The sequence below is a fragment of the Chroicocephalus ridibundus genome, chromosome 14 (genome assembly GCF_963924245.1).
Source record: "Chroicocephalus ridibundus chromosome 14, bChrRid1.1, whole genome shotgun sequence".
Lineage (NCBI taxonomy): Eukaryota > Metazoa > Chordata > Aves > Charadriiformes > Laridae > Chroicocephalus > Chroicocephalus ridibundus.
In genome coordinates this window covers 9,467,905-9,487,738 of record NC_086297.1, presented here as the reverse complement: position 1 = coordinate 9,487,738, position 19,834 = coordinate 9,467,905, and the positions used below count along the sequence as shown (strand labels likewise).

Below are 19,834 nucleotides of genomic sequence, written 5' to 3'. Positions count from 1 at the left end.
TTGTTTCGTCTTGGTCATGGCTAAATATTGACTTTTTAACCATGTTTTTCTCTGAGTGGGGTTTGTTCTACTTCTCTTATTTCCAACATTTTTTCTCTTTGATGTTGTGAAACAATTCAAACTTACTGTGATGTCTGTGTAAAAATAGTTTCTTGTTCCCTACTCTGGTCTAATATTTTAACAGTTGAGAGTATTTATTTTAATAGTGTGTGCTCCAGAAGGAGAAATCTTTAAATAGTTTTGTACTTGGTCAGTCTGACATATGTGATCTGTAATTCATTTACCTTAAACCTACTTCATCTATATTTAAAACTTTACGCATGAAAGTGACAATTATAGTGGAGATATCGTGAAAGTGGGTTTTTGGTTGGTTTTTGAGTGGGGTTTTGGGTGGTAGGTTGTTGGTTTTTTTTTTCATTAAGGTGATTTTTGGATTATTACATCAGTGCTTGTAAAACTTTTCATATACAGCAATGTATTGTTAATGCTATTCAATCATCTAACACCTTACAGAGGAGAACTTAACGGTTCTGAGTCCTTCAGATTTTGAAAATGGAATTTAAAAACTGGTGTTAACCTACAGTGATTCCTCCGGAGACGGTAGCAAAGGAAGGGTTTCTTTGAAGTGATGTGTTTATGCAGTCAGAGAACTGCTCATTAACTTGTAACCATCCGCTCAGGCTGCCACGTGGCCAGGTTAAATGACAGCAGTGTGCATCTCGCAGAAATGTTCATTAGAAAGATTCTAAGATACTAAAGCAAAAACAGCTCTCAGAATATAACACAGCATGTGAGGAAGAAGGTAAATTGAGGAATAGTTAAGATGATTTAAAATACAATTTTGATATTAAAATTTAGATCAAGTTATTGAGGGCATAAGGCCTTTGTTGTGTATTTTTGCTTACATATGCTTACAGTTTTGTACGTAGGTACAGATATAAAGGCCATACATGGAAATATTTTTGAAGGATTATTGTCTAATCTGCAAATGGAAGCTAGGAGCAGTCCCGTGCGTCTTTTTGTTATGCCCATCTTTACTTTTGACTCTGCCTGAGAGGGGCTGGTCTTGTGCTAGTGTAATTTAAAATGGCATTATTGGTTTCCCCATTCAAAGTGCAGGAGACCTGTTTTTAACATTGCATGTAGCACATAGCAGCTGTAGAACTGTATCCTGTTGGTCTTTGTGGGAATTTACACGGACTTAAAATTTAACATCAACAAATCATGTCCCACCTGGGACAGCTAAAAGATGAGAAGCGAGTAATGGGCGGCTTTCCTACGATACAAACATGCAATTTGTTGTCGGGCTGTTTGACCTTATTTTTTCCTACTCCAATTCCCTGTGCCGTTGGCTATGCATTTCCAACCTCCACAGTAAAGGAGACGAGAATCCTGTAGCCAGGAGACTTCTGTAATCCACAACCAAATTTCACCCAACAATGTTTTTCCATGTACAGTATTTCCATGCAAAACATGATTGTGTAATTAAAGGTTGTGCCATAGGGCGCGGGCTAAGCGCTCATCTAAAAATCTTACAACGCTTGAACTAAGTAGTTACCACTGGCTTTCTGTCTCCTGCATGGGTCATGATGTACTTTGCCAGTCCTATTTATCATTCCTGGTTATTCAGGGAATATCATGGATAAGGAGCGCTGGATTGTGTTCCTGTATTAGTGGGAAGCCTGGTGTAGCTGTAAGATGCCACAGCCACGCATCCTGAAAGCAAAGAAATAGATTTTAATTTTGCCATACAGCACTAGCTAACAGTTCACAAAGGAGCAGCAGTCCCTTCTGGGTTTAAGTTTATAGTATTTTAGTTCAGAAGTGGAGGCCAAGTTACAGTCTTGTTATTCAAGTTGTCACACATTCCCAGAAGTTCTCAAGATTCTTTGAATACAGAACTTAAAAGCTATTGATGGGAAGCAGATGTTGGTACACACTTGATGCAAATGGATAATGCTCTGAGGAGCTTCTTTTTCTATTGGGGGGAAAAAAGGGGGATAGATAATGTGATAAACGTAGTCTTTTCTGGTTATAGGAGCTTGCTCCAAACCGCTGGTGAGCTATTTAGAAAGGCGAGCAGAAAGCTAGTGGTTTTGATTTAGATTCAATTTTTATCTAAATTACTTGTGCCTAATTCTTACTAGCACTTTTAACTCTTGCAACTTTGATACAAGGGGAATAGGAAGTGAGAAAAGGTTTTGCAAACAGGGATGATGAAAAGAGAGATTTCTGGATCCCAACCAGCACCAGATCCTTCTCCGGATGCTGAGTGGGCTCGGTGCTTTCCTGTGCCCATTGGGTAGCTGGAGACTGGGGGGGTTCCGACCGCCCATCCTCCAGCTCAGAAAAGAAACGACAAGAGAAAATGTGGGCATCCCTATGGAGATTTTAAGTAGAAAATTAAGGTCTTTGTGGTTCCTAGAGAGTAAGGAGCTTAAAAAAATCTGAACCAGGTCTAAATTATGAAAGCTTTGAACAGCTCTCTGTTCCTTTTATAGTCCAGTGCCATTGTCTCAGTGGCAGCTTCTGTGTCATTCATAGCATGTAATTTATGGGAAACAGAGAGCACAAGTGATGTGTTTTCATTAGTTTGAACTTTCATCGGAATGCATTTGAAACCAGGTTGGTTTTGAACCCCTTTAGGACACTCATGTGAAAACCCAAAGTCCTGTTGTGGGTGCTGAGCCCTCTAACAGCCAGGTTCTGGGGGACAGCCAGGGGACATGAAAAGCCTGCCCTTGGTTTCCACACAAGGGGGATCTCATTGCTGAAAGCCGAATTTAGAGCTTCCCTAATGCTGAGCGCTATAAGAAGACATGGAGCTCCACCGCATGAACTGGAAACCTTTCAGAAAATAAGGAATTGGAAAGGTTAAGGGTTACAGGTGACTCTTAATAAATAAATAAATAATATATATATATATATAAAAAAATATATATATATAAAAAGCCTCCCTTTTACACACACACACCCTATAGCTTATTTCTTTTCTATTATTAGGAGAGTAACTAGTGTCTGTTTAGTAAACAGGCTGTTTTCCACCTTTTTTCTTCCATTTTTATCTACATAAGGTCCTAATATTGTGGTTTGCCTGTATTGTAGTCGTATGCTCTGGTATTTATCATGGACCAAACAACTTCAAGGCAAACAATTTCTGCCATCCAAATGGCTATAGGGTTATTTTGAGGGAAAACAACTGCATCCTGCCATAGCTTAGTTAACATTTCACTTTCCCTTGAGGATTTCCTGTTGGCTGAGGCCCAATGTTAATTATGTTTTTATTTCTATAAAACAAAGCTCTGCCAATGTGTCCATGTTTATTACTCACTGTGATCTTTTTGTTTCTTGCAATTCTAAGAGTGCTTAAAAGCTCCAGTATTAAAACCTCACTTTCTTGCCAAAGAACGGGGCTTGTTCTGTTGCAAAACAACATTCGTGCAGATCTGTGTGTTTTTTAAGGCTTTTTCTCAGGAAAGCCTATATTCATATTATTTTCATAAAGAAAACAGTAAGTTCGCTCTGAGCAGAATTTCTTAAAATTTTCGGCAGGTTCAGATTTGGAGACCACTGGGAAGGTGTTTTCCTTCCAAACTGCTGCATACAGGAACTTAAAAGTAGCTTCGTACTTTCATTCAACCCACTTAACGCTGTTTCTGAGCCGCCTTTAGCGGGAGGTAAATGGTGGTACTGGAGAGCATCGCGCTGCCGGAGGGAAGCGGCTGGCACTGCAGACTCTTTGAACCAATATTCCACCTGTGCCCATTTGAAATACAAAGCTTACTGGATTATTTTAAAAACTGCGGAAAAAAAACCCTTGTTTAAAAAAGAGGGTCCTTTGGAGAATACAAAGTCAATGTCTTCTTTCACTTGTAGAATTTTGTAGAATTCAGTCAAAAATGTAACTTTATTCACCTTTTAAATTTTCTAAAATAGAGTCCTGTGGAATCGTAATGAGGTAGCACAGAGATTAACGTTAAGACAGCAGGTACTTACCACAGAGGAGAAAACAGGCTCAGAATTGAGAAGTACTCTGCAATTTACAGAGGTTAATTTCTGCACTTGCACTAGTTATTTTTCTAGCATCCTGCAGGTTTTACTTACAAATTTCCTGCGCTTAATTTGGCCTGTTAAGATAATTTTGAAAACTTTCAGTTGATGCATTTTGTTTGTTTCTACGTGCTTGCAAGTATTATCTTTTAGTAAAGGCTGGCTCCCTCATTATTTGTAATCCCGTATTATTTACTGCTCAGCGCATTTAAAGCACTTAACTCAAAATAACTTTGGACACATCTGTGGTCTTTAATCAATGTTGAATTTATAGCAAAGAGCAACAGAAGGACCAGTTCTTTTGAGTTTTTATTCTACAACCTGGCACGCTTTGCCTTTTCAATATATGAATTATGTTTTAAGGTTGATTTCATAAATTAAACTATTTAGTTTTCAGTGTAGGTTGCATGAACTCAGGGAAACGTTCGTATTCTGCGCTCTCTCGATTTGTATTTGTATTCTAGTTGGTGCTTTAGAGATGATTTTTTTGTTTCATTTGCCTGCAGTTAATCTTTTTCAGATGCCAATATGATTAAAGGCACGCAGTTGTCTTACAAGGTTGCCTCCTGAGTAGCGAGGCAGAAATTCAAGTAACGCATTCCTTAAATAAAGTTGGCTTAAAGATACCAGCAGAAAGTTTGCATAAGTGCAAGTTTTCGGTGCAACACCGAGGAAGTTGTCGTGTTGCAGAGGTTTGTTTCTTTACGTATCTGTGTCTGAGCGTAAGTTTGTCTTCTGTACACACTTCAAAATAGCCAGAAATTTAAGATACACGGATACAGCTTAGAACACGGTATTTTTGTTTGAGATGGAAATCAATTTAATGAAACACAAATTTGGGGTTGTTTCAGGCATATGTTTTAAAACACAATGAATCTTGCTGGTATTAAGCTTTATTAAGCTGCGTGTTCCTGAACATGCAGGCTTAGTTTGGATATGTTTCATGTCATAAACACTTTAATCGGTACTGCAGTTGCTTTAAGAAATAGAGCCCAAAATAAATATGTAATACAGTAACACTGGAGTAGAGGACAGATATGAGCCTGTATATTTGAAAGGAATTTTTTTCACTGCTAGCCGGTGTCCAAGTCCTTATCGGCGGTGTATGTTGCCTACAATTTCTAGTAACAGAAATTTTGTTTAAATGAGTCAGTTCTGCAGAGACCTCTAGCAAGAAGTCCTGTTCCAGCATTAGGCAGTGTTACACTGTTGCCTAATTAGTTTAATGGCTTTCAAGGTACTCTATTAAATAAAGTTCTTTCATGGCAACTTCCTTGCCATTTTCTACTTGCTCTAGGTGTCCGGTTTGTGCAGAAAATGTTACGTTTCTGCTCTCTGAAATCTTTCCAGAGTATTTTTGCAGATAGCACAGGGGAGCAAAAAAGAAATAATGCAGCAGCAAAGTAGGCATCTAGTCATTAAATTACGAAAATCTGTTAGAAACAGTAATGGTTTTTTGGGTAGCACCAACACAGATTTCGTGCTTGCCAGATCTGTTTCCATGTTGTGAGCCGCTAGGAGTCACAGATTTGGCAAGGCAATATTTGATCAGAATAAAATACCCATACTTAATAATATTTGATCTCCAATGAAAAGAGGGCGAGTTCTTGAATTAATATCCTAAGTAACAGTGGAAGTTTTAAGTACATTGAATTCTGCAGTACTTTTTGAGATCTTGGTTGCTATGTAATGTAATGGGTTTTTTGTGATAATTGTAGAAAAACAATTTAATATCAGGTATATGTAAAAACTCTGTTTTCTTGCCTGTTATGTGTCTGTCTCTTTTGTATACTTTTAAAAAGTACTTTGAACTCCATCTATGATCCAAATGTGTCTCTTCAAAAAAAATTTTTTTTAAACGGGTATGTTCCTTTTAAATTCCATCAAGGCTTTTGCTGTGTTGGTCAGTGTTGCTCTTCAGGACTTAGAAGCTCTCTGGCTGTTCCTGGCACATTTGACTTCACTGCTAAAATCGGTGTCATATGGATTTAAGCGCATTACATTCAAGCCAAGCCAGACTAAGAAGAGTTCCTTTATAGTAGCTCATGTTTTTCAGTGAGTTAAAATAATACTCTGTAGGAAAACAGTGACTTCTGCCTAGCATTCCTTATGGTTTGTCTATAGATTCTAATTGCAGTCTTGTCTAGTTCTCTTTAAAAATCGTAATTATTATAATGTAGAGACTCAGTGATGAAGGGGTACGTAGCGAAGACAGTCAGCCATGAGCTGTAATAGCTTTAAGGAATGCGTACAACATATGTAATCTATGTTGAGAGTGGCAAAAAACAAATACCCTCTTGCTCATAGGGCATGAGAAAAGAGATTTGATAATTTGTCAATAGTTAAAAGGAATTAAAATAGCTGGAAATGTGTTAGTGAAGCAAGGCCCTGCTCAGCTTTGGGTCGTGGTGTCCTGAACACAAACAGCACACTGCTGCCAGTGCTCCCCCAGCCCTGTCCGCTCTGCTCCAAGAAGCGGCATCGGAAGGAGCTGCTCCCTTGGGACCAGGACTGGTGCTCCCGGGGCAGCGTGGCTGCTCCTGGCTACGTTGAAAAATACTCTATCTTGACAATTTGGCATCAGGATTCAATTAAGAAAAAGACTTTTGAGACCAAATCAAAGGGATTTTTAAAATATGCTTAATTAGAGTCACTGTGTCTACTTGCTGGTTCATGCATGCTCTCTCCAGGCAAAGACTTTAATACAGTGTCCGTCTTTGAAATTATAGACAAAAGAAACGTTTCCTCTCATCACTTCTCCTCTCCTTGCCCTTGCTTCAGCAGGCTGGGGAGAAATGCCTACTGTCCACACAAAGACCGAAGCTTCTTGGGGAGAGCCGTCATCCCCTTCTGCTGCAGTTGATAATGGCACTTCAGCCTGGGGGAAACCCCCCAGCAGTGGTACAGGGTGGGGAGAGAATCCTGCCGAGCCGGCAGGGACATACGGAAGAACAAATGCTCCAGCTGCTGCCCCAGCACTGTGCAAACCAGGTACGTGTGTGGGTGTCGCTGTCATAAGAGGTTTGGGGAAAAGGGCAAAGTGGGTTTGCTTCTGGCAGTATTTTTAAACAGCACTACTTATGGGTTTCTGTGCATTGAAATCTTAATAATTTCATTCTTAAAACCCCATTAGGTGTCTCCAAACACTGATATTCTAGGCAAAAATATGAATGTAGTGCATCGATCCAGTAAGTTTAGAGATATTCCTTAGAGTATTTTTGTGTACTTTGACGGTGGTATAGTATAAATTGTAGAGATACAGGAAACTACAAAAGCGCAGAGGAATGTGAAACAGTGCTTATCCCTTGCTGCCTAAAAGCAACCTGTATTGGGATGAGAAGCAACTGAGCTCAGTCAAGATAGGACTGATTTTGTTAGGAGAAGAAACACTTAAGAATAACTGTCATAACTCCTCTATTCTGTTAAACCGAGGGGGTGGATATCTTCTTCAGCTGTTAAAACTGTTAACAGGTTCAGGAACATCCTGAACTATTTACTGCTTCACAATTCCTAATTAATGTTACTTGATAAAAATCCTCCATCTCTAAATGCCGTGATGGCTACAGGGTTTCTGTTAGACTTCTGGTTTGGCTGTGGTAATCTTAACGCTTCACTCCTGCAAAATGCAATACTGAGAGATGGGTAGAAGGCTCAAAAGACCTAAACAGAGGAGTGAGAGGCTTTAAAATGAGTAATATCAGCTTTAAACAGAGTAAACAGAATAAAACGTAACGAGGTGCCACAACCTCATCACTTCACGTAAAGGGTACCCTGCAGCCATGCTCCTTTCAGATCCCGTTCTTCTGAGATGGGAACAAGTTTCTGACCATTAGTGACCTCGAAATTTGGTGTCTTTAATCCGAAGAATGTGATGGTGAGATCCATTGAAAGCAAAATAGCACTTAACAAGTGTGTGGTCATACTTTTGGTTCCTTGTTCTTCTGGAACTTCTGTAACTTCTTGATAACTTCTGTATCACTTGGAAATACTCAAATGTCAGCATACTGGCGTAAAAGGAAATTGAATTCGAATTTTTGTCTCCCCCTTTCCTTTCCCTCCAGCTTCAAAATCTATGCAAGAAGGCTGGGGCAGTGGTGGGGATGAAGTGAATCTCAGTACTAGTCAGTGGGAAGATGAAGAAGGAGATATGTGGAATAACACTGCTTCACAAGAGAGCAGCTCCTCCTGTAATTCGTGGGGGAACGCCCCGAAGAAAGGACTTCAAAAGGTAAGACAAAAATAAAGGTGCTCTCTAGAAAAGAGTGGAATTAGTATAACATTTCTAGAATAAGTGGTCACAGATTTTGTGTTGCATTATGCCTGAACTCTTAAATGAGACCTCTGACGCCTGAACACAAACACAGCTTGCCACTACAGTGGTTCAAGTACAGCCTACCTGCTTACAGGGGAAAGTGGGAGATCTTTGACTTTAAGCATTGTCTGGTGCTTCGGGAGGTTGTTTTCTTGTTGCTTTTGTTTTCTCTGAGTTTTATAAGCTTCCGTGTATTCTGAAGAAATGATAATGTATTAACAGAAAAAGCGTTAAGGGGGCTTTCATGCACTTTGCATCGTGATAGAAAAGCGAATAGCAGTTTGTGATGAAGTGGTTCAGCAAAAATTATCTATTTCCTATTTGTGACGAACAAATAGATAATTCTAAGGTCTGTACTGGTATGAGAACAAAGAAAATTTGTATTAATACTGCACTCAACCAAGAACATAGACGATTGTGTTAGGAATTTTTCCATTGCACAGTCTTTATTTCAGGACGAGGCCAGGCTGTAACTTAAAGGAATTGGGAATGCATTTAGCCGCTTTGTTTGTTTTTCCGTTAGCCAACAGTTAGGCCGGTGATTTGATCAAGTATGGTTGTTTCTTGTACTGTCCGCAGCCCAAAACAAATCCACGCTTGTCCCTTGGTACTTTCTGGAGAACTGAAAGGAAGAGACTTCTTAAGGATTTTGTGATAGAAAAGCTGCACAGAGATCTTTTAAAGGTGTTTATCTAGACGCTCTTGTTTGTTTTTAAGAAAATACACTGAGTAACATTCTTAACTTCAAGGTTGAAAACTCATTTTTGGGTATGTTTTTCAGGAAGTGTTGTACTATTTCAGAATCTTTGATTTCATTATGTTTTTCTGCCAAGGATTAAAACGAAATACTTTAATTCAAAGGTGGCTTTAATTCAGTGGTCGGCAAATCAAATACTAAATAGTACACTGAACACCTATTCAGCTGAGATAAAATCTGTACACTTTGTGGGGGAAGAGAATCATAGTTTCGTTGTTCGGAGGGTTCTTCAATACTTTCTAAATTAATGTACTAATACATCTTTCAGTAGCATGTCTTATTAATAAGAAAAACTTACCATGCATTTTATGTACATCTCACTAGTATTAACATGGGATCCAGACCGTTAATGGAATCTCCCATTTATTTACTAAGGGCATGAAGACATCTAGCAAGCAAGATGAGGCCTGGATCATGAACCGTCTGATAAAACAGCTCACAGACATGGGCTTCCCTGTGAGTAGCGTTCATAGCTTCCACACCTGGGGCTCAGCTTTCGTAGCTTGTGGTTCTGACTTTCCATGTTTCAGACCGTAGCTACAAAAAAGACTTGCAGTCTCTTCTTCAGGCTGGGAAGTAGTTCTGTTACCTGCATTTAGACCTTTTCTCCAGGTTCAGAAATCTACCGTGAGCTAGTAGAGCCCCTTCTGAGGTTCCTTGATGATATGCTTTGTGTGATCACATTTACAGACCTTTCGGAGTCCAGAGTTTTATAACAATAGGTGTTACTTTGAACTTCAGTAATAATTCCACTCCAGTTCCCCTTTTCTTATTAAACAGGTGAAATTAGAGTATAGCTGGGTTTTTTTTAGATAAAGGAATATCATAGTGATATTTAAGTTGTCCATAGAAAACACGAAGAAATTTCAATAGATCAGTATGATTTTGACCTTGTAGAACTGGTACTTACTTGACAAACTGAATCTAACTGAATTGTCATGGGAATTGGTAAAAGCAGAAAAAAATGGGCGCAGACATTATTCATGCTGCTGAGTAAATACTAAATCCAGTGTTTGAGACGTGTCTGTTTTCTCAGTTTGCTTTGTAATCATATAAGCAAGTTTACATTTTCTCTTAACGTAATCTGTATTTTTGGCAGAGAGAGCCAGCGGAAGAGGCCTTGAAGAGCAACAATATGAATCTCGATCAGGCCATGAGTAAGTATCTGTGTAACTAATTATTTTTTACTTTAAAGCAACACAGGAACCATTCATGATTCTGAGAGTTTGATCTTATCCAGATATATTTGATAATATTTATTTTCTTGCTTTTGCTTTTGCAAGCGAGACCTGCTTCTCTTAACTAGTGTTGCCAAATTCACTGTCTTTGCACCACCTTTTTAAATGCATTCCCCCTCTCTGTGAAGGTGCTCTGCTGGAAAAGAAGGTGGAAATGGACAAGCGTGGAATGGGAGTGACCGACTATAATGGAATGGTCACCAAACCCCTTGGCTGCCGCCCACCACCAATCTCCAAAGAGTCTTCCATGGACCGCCCCACCTTCCTTGACAAGGTAAGTTCAGAAATACGAATGTGATTTACAAGTCAAAACTGTACACGGTATAGAAATATTGATGATTTCCACTTTCTGTTTAGAAAGCTGTACAGAGAAATGTGATAAATAATTGCATATTGCTTTATTCTTTTTCTTCTCATTTGTAATCTTGTGGGGAATTTAGTCCTTGTGGAGAGGACTGATGATTTGATTCCCACATAGAAATAAACAGCGGTCATCCCCGGTGATATACTTGAAAAGGAAACTTACTAAGGAATCAGTAATGCAATAGAAAGGGAAATGTGAAAAACAAAGAAACGGCGCACAGAAAGCCTTCTGCCCTGTAAGAGTCCAGCCAGTCAGTGACCCTTGCCCAAATTAACCATCAGGCAGGACCAAGGCCACAGTCTTCAAGAACTGGGCTCCTAATTCCTGTTTTAATTTCGAGCTCCTTATAGATTTCAGTGAAAGTTCAGTACTTAAATAGGAATGAGGAGCTGAGGTATTTTTGTTAAGTCAAAGAGCAGACACGCACAGTCATAAATAGCATCTCCGATGCGCTTCCTTTTCTGTGATCACGTATGACAAATTTTCCTGGACCATTTAGTGGCTGAGGAGAAGGCTCCAGAAGTTCCTGGCGTCCAAGATTCAAAGTGCCTAAAGAAAAGGATGGTAGGGAAAAGCGCGGCCAGATCTTCAGTAGGAAATGAGATTTAAGACCTGACCCACCCAATCACCTCAGAATCCCCCCGAAAACCGTTAATAAGGAAAGAACAATCTCCGGTGCCATTCTGTATTTCACAGGTTATTTGAAATGTTCACAAAGATGGGTGGTGGTGGTTTCTGAATGCAGAAATCGGTGCTTTTCACAAACTGTGCTGAAACCAATTCATTTTACATAAGCTGTTTACAGGCTGTGAGACAGTAACAATATCTGCTCTTGTTAACACAGACTGTATTAAAAACTTTACTGACCCTGAATAACAATTATCTTTCCAGTCCTCCACCCTGTGGTTTTTCTTATAGTCTTAACTAATAGCGTAATCCTTAAAGTTATGGTTTGTGTTGTGACAGGTTCCCAGGTGTTGCGCTAAGAAAATTAGTGTGGTGCTATGCTGGGACATCTGATAAATACTGACCTTTCAATGACAACTAGTACTATTGCTGCTGTCATCACAGTCTAAACAGTATGCTGAGTTTTAGTGCTGGTACGCTGCAAGCTGTGAACAAGTTAGTTTGATTAAACACAAATGCATCTTACGTAATTATGGGTTACTTTTATTAATAAGGAAAAAATAGCATCTATATAAAATTGGCTTTGGGAGGGTCCTTACATATCAAAAGGTTTTGTGGTAGTTCACACGCTCCCACAGTGCTGCGTAATCTAGTATCATGGCAGTTTCCCCCACAGATTATACGTAAGAAAGCTGCTTTTTGGGAATAATAACATTTGTTCTTTCTGGGCTCCCTACTTCTGTTGGAATGATGTGGTGTCCATTATGTTGTTGTTCCCTAAACCAGACTAAACTGATTGTCCATTTCCTACAATGCAAGGCTCAACCTGGCTCTTCTTCCTTCTTTTTCTCTTCCTTCCATGTAAAGTTCATTCTGAGCTATGGCAAATCTATTTGCTTATGGCAGACTTTAATGAATATGTCAAATGAAAGATCTCTCTTCTGATGAAGCTCACAAAATCCATGCATGCATGCCAGTTAACCTTTTATTTTCTAGAGTGACAATATCTTGAGCAGTAAAATTATTGCCGGAGAGAGAGATGCATTATGTGCGGCAAGATGCATAACTATGGAAACATATGTTAAACACAACTATTGAGAAGGGAGTACTAAAATCATTAATATTCATACAGCAAGTAAAATCTGTCAGTCTAGGCATAATCTTGTCACAGTGACTTTACTATAACAAAGGAAATAATCCCAAACTATATTTGTTAAGCTATCAGAGTGTTGAGCAACTTGCTAAGTGAATTAAACAAATATAGTTTCTACTCTATTCTTATAAGAATAGATATTTTTTCCAAAGAAGTTAGTTCCAGATTTACAGCTCATGCTACTAGAGCAACTCCTCTTCTCCAAAACCTTTTCCCCCTTTGAGTTATGATTTCAGAGGATGAGCCTGGAGCTGCCTTACTTCCTGCTCAGGTCATCCTTGGTCGGTGAACAAGCTCTCTGCACAGCTGCACAAAGCACTCCAGCCAACATTCCTTATTTTACTTAATGTCTTGTCAAGTCATTATCCTTTTGCTTCGCTTTGCTGAGTCTTTGATAAGTTATGCGAGGTTCCTCTTCATGAAATTGTAAGTTGGGTTAGTGTGCTCATTGCTACCACTCCTTCTTAGCTGGTGCTCTCAGCTCACCTGAGTTGAGACTCCATGATTTTTCTCCTGCATTTTGTCTGACAGGTAAAGCCAGCGCTTACTTATTTTTTTTTAACCTTATGCATTTGAGGAAAGAGAATTGCCAGCCCTGACACTTGCTTCTGGACCCGTTGAACTCCCTGTTCCCTCTGGATTAGTAGTGGGCTGTGCAGCTAAACATCACCGTTGAACGTTTGCTTTCACTTGTTCCTCCATGCTTGCTGCCGATAGTCTTTATTCTGCGTCACATTGAGTCAATCTTTGGCGCTCAGTGCTTTGTTAATTGTATTATTTTTCAGGATGTTATCTTGCCCTGTAGCACCATAAAAGGAGAAGGGAAAAAATCCAATGGCTTTGAGGAAATAAAGATCCAGCCTAGCAGTATCCTGATACGTGATCTCAACCACGTTAACTTATGCTTGGTGGGGAGCATGCTGTACTTAGGTGTCAGGCTTGCTTGAAGATGTTACCTGATGTCTTCTGGAGCCATCAAATTTGTAAGAAAACCATGTAAGATTTTCCTTGGAAGCATCCTAAAAAATATTGGAAATTAGCCCGGAGTGCTTCAAAGGATCTTTTCTTAAAGTGTAGGGATTTGGTTTGGGTACCACTCCTGAGTACTGGGACTCAGGTTTGGTGTGTCTTCCCACTCCACCTATCGAGTGTTCTTCTAAGCGCAGAAGAAAAATGTGGTGGTTTGCTGATCTGTGCTGACCAGCCCATCATTGAAAATCCTGAACCATACAGAGGTGTCACGTAATTTTTTAGCACAATCAGATGTGAGTGTTGAACTCTGGGCCGTTGTATTAGATGTCAGTGATCAAAAGTCAGGTCAGCTCTCTGAAGTACCATCAGCCTGCTTTGACAGTCGCTCAGGCTTGCCTTCTGTGAGGCTTCAGTTCCATGGCAGGCTCATTTTCCTTCCTCCTCTCGTCTTTGGTTTTGTATGTTTGCTCTCATACTGCCAGCAGAGTCCTGTCTTCCTTTGCCCTGATGCTGCTTCCAGACTTTCTCCCAAATTCTTGAGTATATAGGAGATGCTGAAACTCTCGCCTTAGAAATGAAGTCTCCTTTTCACTACTGTCTTATTCGCTGATCAGCTCTTCTCTACTGTTGAGAAATCCAGGTCTATAAGTCTTGGTGCCTGTGGACCGCAATCATGGTCTTTCAAAAATATTCCGACTAGGCTTTTTCCTTGTTTCTGTTTCGAGCATAGTGTTTGTTGGGTTTTTTCAACCTTGTCCTTCACATTCTGATCCCATTTGTCTCTGGTGAGTGTGATTGCTTTTTATCTTTGGCATAATGAACGGGATATTTTATCATTATGCAAAATCACTTCTGTAGGCCTCGCAATTAGGTGATCACTAGAATTTTAAGGTTGACTGAAATTCTTCTTCTTTCCTCCATCTCTGCCTCCTATGATCCAGTGATTGTTTCTTTTTTGAACTTTCAAATTTGGAAACCTCTTTCATATTCCCATGTTTTCAAAATTAAAAATACCAATGATGAGTACTTCTTTGAGTATGGCATTTCCGGCAAATTACTTTTGTCTGTACCTAACCCCTGTCAGATTTGAAGGGAACTTATTTTGAGGTGAGTTTTTATTACTTCCTCTTTTGGAAAAGTTTTTTTCTGTTTTAAGAAGTTATTAATGTGTATTTTCTACTAACTACTTCTGTAACTGACTTTATACAAAGACCTCTGGCAAATTCGTCAGTCTCGCATCTGTCTGTTGGGACGTTTTGATTCATGAAGTGGCAGTTGTTGGCAGGTGACTGCCAAAGATTCCAGGAATCCTCTGCTAAATTGTCCGTATCTCAAAGGGCTAAAAAATCTTTGAGTAATGCCGCTTGCAGTCTGTCATATTTTGTTCATGAAACTATTGGGAGAGACTTTCCAAAGTCCTAAAAGTAATGTATTATTGAGAACCAGTGTGGTGCTTTGTGTTAGATAACTGTAGAAGGAAATCCTGCTACCGGAAGGATTTTACAGTTGTGTCAAGTCCCTTCAAAAAAGTTAAATGCAGCGCCGGATTGAGCATGATTTTGATGATTCAGGTGTAGGGGATTTGTTTAATTGATTACCCTGAGGGAGAAATAACGTAAATTTGTAAGAAAATGACAGAAGAGGAAAGGTTAGGCAGAAAATACTATTCTTCAGGATACAATTATTACATAAAGGAATCTGAAAAATAATGGGTCAGAAACCATTGTCAGCAGTAAAGGTATCGCCCAGTCTAGGTCGAGAGTGACTGAGGAGTGCTTTATGTTGATCAACTAAAATGCTTTATGTGAAATGAATTGATTTCAGCTCCACAGACTTGTGTAGCACAGTTGGCACCTTAGGATAAGTTGAAATTAAAAAAAATAGGACAAAGTGAATGTGAACTGTGTGTTATAAACTTGCCACAAGAGACATCTGCTGCAGTCCAGCCAAGGACCACACTTGTGAAGGTGGCCTTGCAGCAAGAGCCCGCCTGTTCTGGAAATTAGATGCCTGAGTCTCCAGTGGGGCTTGTCCTCCACCGTCCTGGCACTGACTGGTTCCAAAAGGAGGGAAAAGATAATGTCAGTGAGACAAGACTCGAATAAATTTTGGGGGCAGGGAGGGACTGCGTGGTCTTTCATGGTCAATAGGTCTGTTGGCGTAGGAAACAATGGCATCTGAAGGAGAGAGCAGGCACCAAGCTTGAAATTATTTTCACTTTAAAGGGGGAAGGGTAGAATTGTAAACATATGTCTGTGATCTAAGGAGAAATCCTTGAACCTGTTACTGTCATGCAAGCTGCAGTTGTTTGTGGAGTGTGACTGATGTCCAGTAGAATGTAAAATATCTGGAGCTGAAAGGCCTTGGGGATATCATTAGAAAATGTCAGTGTCCCCCTCAGGATAGTCAGATAGCATGTCAAGTGTCACTCTGCCTGATAGTAAAGCAACTTTTTCTTTGCATCAAAGGAGAGCTGTTGAAAATGCATTTTTCAGGATTAACTTAGAACATAAAATTTACCGGGCGTGCTTGCTGCATTAGGTTGGTTGTTTGGGTATCTGGTTAGCGAACTGGGTTGCTTTTTTAACAAAGGAGGTTTGTCAGTGTCTCACAATCTTCTGGGGCATTGAATTTATTGGTTGAAATAACCTAGCTCCTCACCTCTTTAAAAACCTTTCTTTACAATGAATATATTGCCTGAAAAGCACCAGTCCAGCACATTGCAAATTAAAGATTTTTTCACTCTGCCTGTTTTTGGAGCTCTACTTTGTACACAGTGTTATTTGATCATGCTTGCCGCAGGCTTCCCAGACATCAAAGCACAGTTTGAGATAGAACTCGGTACCCCACTGCAATACTAGCTAGATACCTACCTGTTTGATTGGGGATTATATGATTTATTTTATTTTCTGACTTGCTGTTTGCCCCCCGTGGGGGCTGCCTTCTGTGCATTGTATCCGTGTTCAACCACGGTTGCTTACAGCCCGGTTATCAGAGGGGGCTCCTTATGTCTTGCTAAAATCTGCCTCCTCCTGGGGGGCGTTCAGGCAGCGTCTTAATCGCTTTCCTAGGAAGGCTGCGCAGACAACATTATCATTATTGGTTTTAAGTATTTTTGTGTTCATTGGGTGCGTTAAGAGTGTAATGTTTCATAGTGAATAATAATAACTCAGTGCTATGTGAATATTAAAAGAGGCTCATGTGTCTCAGTTAGGAAAAGGGATTAATGCAAAAACACTTTTTTAAGAGCAGAGCTATGATGTGGAACCAAAGGCAGACTGATACCCAAATAAGCTGATCTGGCCTTTCCCAAGTTCTGGGTTAGCAAAAGCGGTGTGTGTATGTCTGGGCTCCGCTGCGGGGAGTTCATCGAACTCACAAAAGACTTCCCTGAAATGTGCCGGGTCTCCTCCATTTCCAGCTTTCAATCTGGTGGAGAAGAGAGGAGAATATCTAAAGGGGTCGGAGGCAATGGCCGCATGATAGCTCCGCGATCGGTTGCTAGAATCCCTCCTTTCCTTCTGGAGAGGTGGGGGAGGGTGATTGTGCATTTGTGGATTAAGTGCGACAAAGTAAAGACAAACAGTACCTTAATCCTATTTCTCTCTTTCTTCTCCCTTCACTCCATACTTTTCATTCCCTGTTATTCATACCTTTTTTTTTTTTTTAATATTTTTATTCATCCATGCCCTCTTACATTTCCATGGGACACTGTTTTGTGCACTGTCTGCTCCTGGGCGCCGCACGCAGCTCACCCTTTCTTTCTCCAATCAGGATGGCGGCCTAGTGGAAGAGCCCACTACTTCACCATTTTTGCCTTCACCAAGCCTGAAGCTCCCCCTTTCAAACAGTGCACTCCCTAATCAGACCCTGGGCGGGATTGCCTCAGGGCTGGGCATGCAAAACTTGAATTCTTCTAGACAGGTAAGGCTCTTGGGGGAGGTCCCAAGTTGAATTTCAGCTCTCAGGGACTCGTTGCTTGTGCCCGTCGCTTCCCCCGGGGAAAACAGTGCTTTAAACCGAAAGCGTGTCCAACATCTTTATTCACGTGAAATATCAGTGGAGAAACTACCTGCTGTGTAAACGTTTCACGTTATAGGACATAAAACAACTGCTTAGTTGTAATTAGCCTGCTAATTATACGCGTCCATTGAGAAGAGACTGTAGTATTGTGGATTTATACCACTGAACCCTGGTATAGCTCTGCCTTGATTGATGTGAGGCTTCCTTTTTTGAGGCGTTGCTAATTGTCACAGACTCTTAAGGCAGAGACATTGCTCTAATTCGTCTTTGCTGGCTGGCATAATTATTCAGTGATGAGATGGGTGAGAAGTGATGGGGGCTTTTTTATTCCTGCTGTAAGTGTCAAGACAACTCATAGCTTTGACAGCTGGTGAGAAAGAAACTGCACTTCTTGCACCTCTGTTCAAATGGAGCATCGTGGCAAGAGGGATGTTGTGGTCCCTGGGTAGAACATGCTGAAAGAGAAAGAAAAGCAAAGAAAGGAGAAGGAGGGGAAGATTCGTAAACACCACAAGACTGAGAGCTCATAAACTACTGTTGATTATGAAAAGGTTACTTTTGCCATATAAATTGAAGTTCCAGCAAAGATAAGAAATAACAACACAGGAAAACTCTAGGTATCATTCTACAGTGGCTTTTATTACAGATACTCTTTTAAAGTTAGTTTTCTAAAGGCAATGTTTGTCCATTAAGCATATCTTTCAGAAGCGGGGGCTGCACTAATAGCACGTCCATTATCAGTAGCTTTGTAAAATGACTAGGTATAAAAACTGCCTAGATAATTCAAGGACTGGGATGCTCTCAGTTTAATGATTCCATTCTCCTGTTCCTTGCTACACAAATCCAGACATTTTGGGTGAATACTTTTCATTGTTCATCCTGTGACCCAGTAGGGTTAGGCATCCTTATAAAAGCTATCTTCAACTTTTGTTCGGGCATCTGCACAAAGTTTTGGAGGTTTGGGATGTTGGGTACATGGCCATTTTTGCCATGCGCGATTGCGAACCTGGTTGTCAGTACAGTCTATATCTACTGGTGCCTTCATCCGTGCCTGTCGTGATCACTGAGGAAAAAGACTGCACAGATAAGTAGTTTCCAGGTTATATGTTGAGTAATGTCTTGAAATGCCAATGTCTGTCTTGTCCTGCTGTAGATACCGAGTGGCAATCTGGGTATGTTTGGCAATAGCGGAGCAGCACAAGCCAGGACCATGCAACAGCCGCAGCAACCGCCAGTGCAACCTCTTAATTCATCCCAGCCTAGTCTTCGTGCTCAAGTGCCTCAGTTTCTATCCCCTCAGGTTAGACAACCTTGAGCTTTCTCTTTCCCTGGGACTCTTCCATATTCACTCTCCTCTCCATATGCATTCTCTCATGCTCCTGAGGCTTTGCAGCTACTGTTGCTTGGCTCTGGGGTGATTTATTTACTAGCCACTAAGCATGTATGCTCTGTACGTTATCTGTGTGAGCGTGTTCCTTTTTGCAAAATTTAACTTTTCTAGAGAGCTGAGGAGTTTGTTCTAAGCTCTTTTTGTATAAATGGACATTTAAGTATGGTTATTAAGATTTGTATTAGAGCCTCTTGTTAATTTTTTGATAGTTCATGGTATTACTTCTGGTAATAGTAATATTTTCCAGCTGATGCCTTGTGACTCTTATTAATGGCTTACACAGTTGCCGGTGTTAAAAGCAAATGTACAATGTTTAATACAATGCTCTTTTTTAGGTTCAAGCACAGCTTTTGCAGTTTGCAGCAAAAAACATTGGTCTCAGCCCTGCACAGTTAACCTCGCCAATTAATAATCCTCAGCATATGACGATGTTGAACCAGCTCTATCAGCTGCAGCTGGTAAGTTAAAAGACATGGCAAATAAGCTCTAAATGAGAATTGAAGGCATGAAGATAAAATAAGAGAATGGTTAACTAAATTTTTAAATGCACGTGACAGATCTTTAAAACAATCAGATGCTGATTTCTTTAGTGGGGTTTCTTTTCAAAGAAACAAAACCCATGTTTTTTGCCTCAGGCTTTATAAATAGTCATTTGTGGAATAATTATCCTTTACAGCTGATCAGTGGAACTAAAAAGTCAGTTGTCTTGTACTGGTGTGAGTAACACAGTATATTGTTAAAGAGCACGGATCTGTGTATTACATGCCAACGTGTGCAACTGATGGACCAACTGGGAAGTCTGTCTCACAACACGAGAGAAATCTTGGCAGTGCTGGTCCACCCGAGTTACCTGCAGAACTTCCTTCAGTTGCCTCGCTAAATAATAAAGTGTACAGTAAATTTCCTGTAATTAATGGAATGTTTATTAAACACATAGTATGATAAGAG

General features: G+C 40.1%; 1 protein-coding gene across 11 annotated transcripts in view; it reads left to right on the top strand.

Moving 5' to 3' along the window:
* The window catches only part of TNRC6C (trinucleotide repeat containing adaptor 6C), a 322,756-nt gene that overhangs the window by 287,409 nt on the left and 15,513 nt on the right, over positions 1–19,834 (top strand). For 4 of the 11 annotated variants that reach the window (XM_063351803.1, XM_063351799.1, XM_063351806.1 and 1 more), the window contains 9 exons: positions 6,832–7,041; positions 8,112–8,278; positions 8,942–9,046; positions 9,495–9,575; positions 10,219–10,276; positions 10,486–10,631; positions 17,224–17,397; positions 18,650–18,796; positions 19,222–19,344. In XM_063351803.1, the coding sequence (XP_063207873.1) occupies positions 6,832–7,041; positions 8,112–8,278; positions 8,942–9,046; positions 9,495–9,575; positions 10,219–10,276; positions 10,486–10,631; positions 17,224–17,397; positions 18,650–18,796; positions 19,222–19,344 (1,211 nt within the window). The remainder of the gene's footprint in view (positions 1–6,831; positions 7,042–8,111; positions 8,279–8,941; positions 9,047–9,494; positions 9,576–10,218; positions 10,277–10,485; positions 10,632–17,223; positions 17,398–18,649; positions 18,797–19,221; positions 19,345–19,834) is intronic. The other 7 variants (XM_063351809.1, XM_063351804.1, XM_063351808.1 and 4 more) reach the window with 5 other exon arrangements.